This window comes from Coenobita brevimanus, chromosome 108, assembly GCF_032717465.1.
Source record: "Coenobita brevimanus isolate Jiangsu-jjx chromosome 108, ASM3271746v2, whole genome shotgun sequence".
In the NCBI taxonomy this organism is placed as follows: Eukaryota; Metazoa; Arthropoda; class Malacostraca; order Decapoda; family Coenobitidae; genus Coenobita; species Coenobita brevimanus.
In genome coordinates this window covers 6,979,290-6,988,015 of record NC_137061.1, presented here as the reverse complement: position 1 = coordinate 6,988,015, position 8,726 = coordinate 6,979,290, and the positions used below count along the sequence as shown (strand labels likewise).

The following is an 8,726-nucleotide window of genomic DNA, read 5'->3' as shown; positions in this document are numbered from 1 at the left end:
GCAGCCTCAGTGGCAAGAAGGTAGAGATCTCAGGTCAGAATAAACTATACATTAAAAGTGCAAATGTTCAAATCCATGAGGTGGGTGGATAATTTTATAATACAAAAACACTTTTTGGATAGTAGGATTGTCTCCTAAAGTTTAAATGATCTGGACTAGAATAGTCTTGCCTTGGGCCCTCCTATGCTCCAAAAGAGGAAAAAAGGACTGGCTGATGCCAATTTTTTCTTAGCATTATACAAGTACCATACTAAGAACCCATCCCATCCATCATCCAATCCTACATTGCCCCATGAGGAGCGTAGGAGCCAGGGGCTAGGTAGTTGGTCCCGACATTTAAGTTGTGAGTGACCAGCCTCACTCATCCCTGAGTGGCATTACATGAGCAATCAACCCCAACCACCCCTTGGATATAAACCTTCACTGGCTCAATCCGATTGGAGCGCAATAATTACCAACTAAACCACCAGGCGCCAAAATTTGGTTATATGGTTACCACCCAGCATAGTAAATGGTTTCCTAGTGTACAAGAAACCATTTGGCTTGTCACTCAGTGTAGAGTCACCCACATGTTGAAGGAAGAGGAAAGAATGAAGGAAAGAAAGACAGAAGAGGGAGTGTAAAGTCACCCGTAGGCAGAAGGACAAGGAAAGAATGAAGGAAAGAAAGACAGAAGAGAATACACGGAAAGAAGGATGGAGAAGAAAGGGCAGACACCCGAGAGCAGAACTACATCGGGTGAGTGGATGGTGAGCGCCCTCACCTAACATACTAAGAACATATTCATAAAGTATACAGTACTGTATTCCAGCACTCTCAACCACGTGAAAAATACATCAAAAGCAACACTCGGAGGGAATGTTAAAATATTTATACAGGTAACAATCTTTGAACAGTGACTATACTACTCTTTTACAACTGCAAAAAGAATTCATGTTTAAACAACACTCTTTATATGCTGACATGTAATATGCGAATACTTACCTCAATACAATAACACATCAAACAACACATCCACAAAATAACTAGATCAGACATAAGTTTCTACAAACTGCATTGCCCTCTCAGGAAATACAGTAGTATTCTCTATCCAGTCTGATTAGTTCAACTCCTATTCACACACTTAACCCCCTTACCTGACCTTAGGCCACAGGGGGGGTGTCACAAGTCCTCCCCCCTCCACCTGCCTAAAGGTTCAATTTCTCATGATCTGTTTTTTAATATCAGTGCGAAAAGAGTCACTCTCCGTTGTTCATAAGTTTTGTGCTGTTTCTCAGCATCAGTTATGCATACACCCAGACCCCCATAGCATGCAACATGCAGCAGACCCATGACCAACCAGCTGCCAAGCAAGTCCAGATTCAGCAGAAAAGACCTCCCCCCCCCACTTCAAAAAGTCTGGCTACAGGCCTGGGATGTCATTATATTTCATTCTTGCTACCAAAATGATTTATTCAGCATAAAAAGAGACTTTCCAACAACTGGAGTTATATACTGTATAGCCTTAATGAACCCCTTCACTTCTAGAGATCATCCACAAGTTTAATAAAATCATCTGGAGACAACAAGAATGAAATGAAGACATGGTCTGTCTGAAAATTAAATGGAACAAACCTAAACTGGTCCCTCTACACTAACAGTAATCCAATAATTACGGAACCAACAGAAGTCCCTCAATTACAGACAAAATATTTCTCTATATAAACCACATGAGACTCCAGCTTATTACTCTGACCAGTCAATATGCTGTATTATTTGGTGACACTTACAAGCACAACAGCATTACCAGAAAAAATAATACTGCAGAATCCTATACAGTATTTTGCACATAATACACAGAAGTCTCATAGCTTACTGTAATCTAGCTAACTGGTACTGGACTGGGATCCCATTATGTGATGGCACCAATACGATGATGGCCCCATTATATGGTTATAAAAACGTCCCTCAGCTCCTTCCATATCCCCTAAAGGGTGGATGGTGGACTATAGGAGAAGGGCAACTCCAGCCTGCAGCCCACTGGGTTCATGTTTCTGTTGACCCTGATGACAACACAAGAACAGCCTGTGGTCCACTGAGTTTAAATTTCAGTTGAATATGGAGCCAAAACAACAACACCCTAGCTAATTACCAGTGCATTACCTGAGCTTGTCATTTCTAAATTATCCCATTCAGTACAATGATGCCTTAATTTCTTCTTGCTATTTCCAGACAACTGTACTTAATTAAAGGAAAATAATGCTGAAGTTTTTGCCCAGGAAATCTTGCCAGGCAAGAACTGAGAGATTTTACATGTACAAGTTTGCTTGTCTCCCATACACTCACCACGTGGTATTCACTTGCCTCTCCATGCAGGAATACACTGGAGCATGAACAAATCACATGACTTGGAAGTATAGCAATATTAAAGGGTCCCTTGCTCAGGACTTCCCAGGAAAACAATTTAGTAAATATATCCTTCTGTAACTCTGGCCTTTGGAGATTTCTCTCAATACTGAAGGGTCTAATGAATTCTATATCTCATCCCTCCAAATAAAAAAACTTCTCTTGAACTGAATAAAACTATCCAGAGGTAGCATCATCATTCACCTTCAACCGACCCTTTATTTTTACTTAAAGATAAGGTCAGGTAGGATTCAGCCCCCACCCCAACCACATACACAAAAGCACCTAAGATGGAGTCAAGTAGGAAAAAAAAAAAAAAAAAAAAAAAAAAAAAAAAAAAAAAAGTGGGAATACTGTCATCAGCATCTCCAGTGAAATGGGCCATACCTGTACAATGCAGTATACGCCCTTACTGTCACCATCGTTTTGTTTCGTTTTGGAAGGCTCCAACATGCTTGCATGCATTGGCCTATGTCACCTAACAGTGGCTCTCCATGCTGCTCAACCTCTGGCAGCTTCCCTATTTACTCCCTTATCCCTGAGGCCACCCTCAGTGACCTCTTCCCACGTCTCTCTCGGTCTACCTTTCGCTACCCTACCCCCAACATTAACACTTCTCACTTTCTGCACCCAATTATCATCACCTATCCTCTCCGCATGACCATACCATCTCAATCTACCTCTCCTCATCACAACATTCTAGTCTCATCCTACCTCTCAACTCTTCCATCGTAAACCTAGCCCCCCCAGGCCACACACTCAGGGACGCACTGCACATCCACTTAATCACTGCCATTTCTGTACATTTGAGCCTGCAAATATCCTCTTCCTTTACTGCCCAGGTCTCACTACCATACAGCATTACTCTTAACACATACTGCATACAAAGGTCCCTTGGCATGGAGGGAGAGCCCTCTCAATGTCAGGAGAGGCAACAGCTCCCTGAATTTATTCCAACCACTCCTCACCCTAGCCACAGAGCTAGCTCCAGATAGGTCCTCGTTTTCAACACCCACTCCTTAAGCACCATGTCACATATCAATAACTTGTGTTGCAGCACACACACCTTGCTCCCAACAATTTTAACATCCCTCACTAAGCTCCTATCAGCCCTCTTGACCATGAAATTGTCTATATGGCTGCTGTTTCACCAAGACTCATATGAAATCAACCTACTCTCTTTTCCTAAAATGTGTGTTGCACACAATCACATTCACTGCCTCCCCAAACTCAAGTATCTTTTCCCCTTCCTCATTTCGTGTACCATATGCGCCATATGCCATGTGCAATTTGCCACAAGGACGTGGGTAATTAAATCTTGTGCAGTGTCTGTGATAAGTGGGTGCATAAGAGATGAAGTGGTATTAGAGACAGCCTGAGATAATGCTGATTTTGTGTGCGATGTGTCAGGGAGAGCAGGTGGAGATCGTCAGGCATGAAAGAATTGAACTTGCTGGTAAGTCTCTTGAGTGTGCAGAAGAGTTTTGTTATTTCGGAGACAAGTTATGTGCTGGAGGTGGGGCTGGAGCTAGCTCTGGCTAGGGTGAGGAGTGGCTGGGAGAAGTTCAGGAAGCTGTTGCCCCTCCTAACACTGAGACGGCTCTCCCTATGTGCTGAGGGATCTTTGTATGCAGTATGTTATAAATGTAAAGCTATATGGTAGTGAGATTTGAGCAGTATAGGAAAAGGATATTTGCAGGCTCAAATGTACAGAAATGACAATGATTAGGTGGATGTGCAGTGCATCCCTGAGTGCAAGGCCTGGGGAGACTAGGTTTACAATGGAAGAATTGAATGGTAGGATGGGACTGGAGTGTATTGATGTTGTGATGAGGAGAGGTAGACTGAGATGGTTTGGGCATGTGGAGAGGATGGGGGATGATAATTGGGTGCAGAAGGTGAAAAGTGTTAATATTAGGGGTGGGGCTGCAAGGGGAAGACCAAAATGGACCTGACACGAGGTCATTTAGTGTGACCTCAGGGTTAAGGGGCTGAATGGGAAAGGGCTGCCAGAGATCTAGCAGCATGGACAGCCGCCATTAGGTGACCAAGGTCGACGCATGCAAGCATGTTGGAGCCTTCAAAAACGAAATGAAACGACACACACATTCCCCATGTACTCCTTCATATACTTGAGCTGCTTCACCTACATAACCATTTAAGTCCCCTCCCAAAACTACAATCTCATCATTCCCCATTCCAGTTACTGTACATTTTAAGTCATCCCAGAATCTATCCTTCTCTACCTCATCCAAGCCTGCCTATGGAACATATACCAATATAAATGCACACACAGTCCCACTGAACAAAATTTTCACTACTATTATCGTGTCACTAACTCTACATTTATGACATATTCCACCCATTTCTCCTCAACCAACACACCCACAGCACCAAATCTATCTGCCCTACCCTGCCAAGACAACTTGTACATGCATCCCTCCCAGGAATTATTCTCGCTTATCCTCCTCTATACCTGACTTCTTGCACACATCACACATGCACCCACCTCCTACTAAATGCCTCACCTACTTCCCCCGCTCTACCCCTCAAACTTCCCACATTCCATGATGCCACTCCGATCCTCTTGGGTGATTTAGTTTTCTCAGGCTTGCTTAGAGGATCTTTCTCTCTAGTCATAATTTGGTAAGAATAAATAATGTCAAAAGACTAGCATTTGAATTCTGAGTATTTCTTCTCCTAGGCCAACTGCCATCCAAAGCTATGACATCCTGCCTACCTCAGGGGATTAGATTTTTACTGTGTAGAAATGACTCTCTGGCAGTGTTAATGTGGCTGAGTCTCCCACCTGGGAGTACTGCACAAGACCAGCTACCAATAATCACTGGACCCACACCATTCTCATGATAGAACTGTACCTCCAAGGGATGAAGGTGCCTTAGTTACCTATACCCTGCTGTTTCTCAATACAGTAAAACCTTGATATAACAGACTTCAATAGACCAGAATTAGCTTTTATCGGACTTGAGGAGCTACTAGACTAAATTCCTATATATCGGAAAAAGTCTGATAGAGCCAGAAGCTGTCTGGACTGCCTGACCACTTCAGCTATGCTCACCACAATAAGATAAATAAAAGACATGTTTATTAGTGTACAGTACAGTATTATTATATATATTATACCATTTGATTGTGAAGTTATAACACAGTACAATACCGCAATGGTAGTCAAAACAGTTTAAAAACTGTTCATACGATCCGGATTAATGTCTGATATATCGGAAAAAGTCAGTGTTAGGAAGGGGATGTCCGGATGTAACTTTTATCGGAATTTCGCATTTTTCGAAATGGCATGGGTCCCAATTAGTCCGTTACAGTGAGGTCTTGCTGTACTGAATATGAAAAATAATAGTAATATACTGGATAAACTGACACCTCTCCAAACTCTGGAAACAAACATATATATATTAATGATACAAAAATTCTAGGGCTGACTATATGAGTTATCTAATGTTACTGAATCAAGCTGATCTCTCTCAACTGGATAAGTATTTCTAACAACAGTAGTACATATAAGGTGTAAATAAATGTTCTACATCATAAAAGCAGACTTTCCTGATCTACCAAAAGACCCGCCGACATGTCGTAAAAATACCCTCGCTAATACCAATACACCAGTCCTGTATGAGACAGCCCTAGCATGTATTCAATATGGACGGTGGGTGTCAGCGCCGAAGTGGTGACATGTGGAGGTGTAGGAGGACTACTGGACCTTGGGATAGGCTACTGCCCCAGAGATATAGGCTCTGAAGCCTTTGCCCAGAGTCGGAGACATAAAAATATATATATATATATATATATATATATATATATATATATATGACTGCACTTGCCACGCACTGTACACTATGAACTCACAAACAATTCACCCACTTATCTTCTACGAGCTCACAAACAGTTCACCCATTTATCTTCTACATTAACCAGAACAGTATGTATAACATCATCGCTACTAACAGTACTTTAAGTCCTCATTATAAGCCTCCCTCCTTGACACTTTTTTGCTCTTAGGTCCACAGTACTCTGCACAAATAATGACTGATATACCGAAATTCGACTGCTACCCATACAACTGGTTTGCCATATCTCTCACTACACAGTACCAGCTATATGGGCAAATCTGTGATTTTTTATGTACATCTGTCACTTATAATGAGGACTGCTTGTGTATAATAAAATGGGACTCACAGCGAGGTACTGCGGCCCAAGTGCCACAAGGTTGCTGGCTGAGGAGACGCTCTCTCTTCCTCGCTCTCTCTCTCTCTTCAAGTGCAGAAGGGGGAGAAAAAAAAACAGGGTGGAGAGAGGAGAAAAAAAACAGAGATATTGTAGTGGTCTTCCTCACTAGATACCTTGTGAAACATGATAACTCCACTTTTTTTTTTTATGTCTTTCTTTTAAGAAATCAAACTTCTTGAGCTTTTCTTGGCAGGTGTTTCCATGCAAATAAAAAAATAATCACTGAGGCATTCAAAATCATAAGAGACAGCTCTTCTGAAGGTCAACTGTTAGTTTTTTATGATCATGAACCCTGCTCATCCATTCTTTTTCACATGAGACATCCTTAGAGTGGTAAATCTGAAACTCAGGCTTACACTTCTACTAAAAAATTGCACGTGAGGTAGGTGGGGGCACCCATCATCTACTCAATCAGTGTTAAGTGTCATGCAACCTTTTCATGGCTATACTGAGTGACAAACTAAATTGTTTCCTGTAACCCAAGAAACCATTTACTATACTGTACTACACTGGATGGTAACCACATAAACAATAAATGGATGCCTCACTGTTTAGTGGCTTCAGGCCAATTCCCTCCAGTCAACTGGGTTCATGTCTAGATGAGTGTGGGGTTATAGCAAAGTCAAAGCACTCCAATCTGATGTGGCTCATAAATATTTCAAATTCACAGTGAGTTGGAAGGCCATTCAAGGGCAAGCAACTGTTACTCTTGCCTTAAGTGTCTGAAAAGAGTGGCCTAGCCCAAGGAACTTATGATTCTGATGGGTCAAAAAAGGATTAAATGATGGATGGGTGGACAGTTGAGTGTCAAAATTGGTGCTGAACCTAAGCTTTCACAAACTGTCACTGTAGTAAGTTGACCTTCTTCACTGTGAATGCCTCATAAATTATTCCCCATATATAATACTACCATGGCCAGTGATTCCAATGTATCAGGGGTGAAACTAGTGGAGTTCTCTAGTCTCTCACTCCTCTTAATTGGAGGTGTGCAGTGCTCAGGAGGAAGGGATAAGAAAGATTAAGGATCAGCTGCACTGAAGCCAAAATTCTAAAAGCAAAACCAGAGTGACAACAGTTTTATATATAGGCATGAAGTTAATCCCTTCAGCTCAAGAACATAATTTTTACTTTATTTTGCTATCACCAAACACTTTTATGTAGCTGAGGACAGACTTTTCAAACTGGAGGGTTAACTATATCCTTCATGAAAACCTCCAGTACAAGAGGTCCTTCCCAGCATTGAAAAAAAAAAAAAAAAGTCTGGTAGCAAAAATAAAACCAAACATATGTCACTGTGCTGAAGGGGTTAAACAGGTAAGAAATTTACAGTCCCTGTCAAGAATGGGGTGCATGTGGGGAGAGGGAGAAGTAAAAATTAAATAATCAAGTGCAGTTACCTCTGAAATAATTAGAAACACCAAAGCCAAAAGGGTACGTTATATAGGCGATCACAAGAAGATTTGCAGTGGTTAGGGGTCACTATTTTAACCTATCATCAACAGAGCTCAGCAACTGTATGACAAATAAATAAGTAAATAAACTGTGTGTGTGTGTGTGTGTGTGTGTGTGTGTGTTTTCTTACCTACCTACCTTATTGTTCTTACCTAATTGTATCTTTACAGGAATGAGTCAAGCTCGTACTGTCCAGTGTCTTAAACCATTTTTATCGTACATATCCTTGAATTTATAAATTGTTTTGGCACACACTATTTCATTCAGTAGTGCATTCCACTGATCAACTACCCTATTTGGGAAACTAAATTTCCTTACGTCTTTATCGCCTCCCTTTTATGCAGGTTTTTGCAGTGTCCTCTTGCTGATGCATCCCCAAAGGTTATGTAATCATTTATGTCTACTTTCTCCTTCCCTGATAAGCATTTGTATAGCATAATCATGTTTCCCCTTTTCCTTCTCTCCTGTAGTGTACGTAGATTCAGTTTTTCTAGTCTTTCTTTGTAGCTTAGATTCCTTAAGCTTGGTACCCATCTTATAACAGCCCTTTGAACTTTTTCAATCTTATCTATGTGTTTTTTGAGATGAGAACTCCAGAGTACTGACGCATACTCCAGGGTTGGTCTGAT

At 41.4% G+C, this 8,726-nt stretch overlaps 1 protein-coding gene across 1 annotated transcript in view; it reads right to left on the bottom strand.

Annotated features, from left to right (window-relative positions):
- Positions 1 to 8,726, bottom strand: part of LOC145416978 (CUGBP Elav-like family member 1) — a 79,189-nt gene that overhangs the window by 44,324 nt on the left and 26,139 nt on the right. The window contains exon 6 of the mRNA XM_080285822.1: positions 6,595 to 6,669. Within this exon, the coding sequence (XP_080141948.1) occupies positions 6,595 to 6,669 (75 nt within the window). The remainder of the gene's footprint in view (positions 1 to 6,594; positions 6,670 to 8,726) is intronic.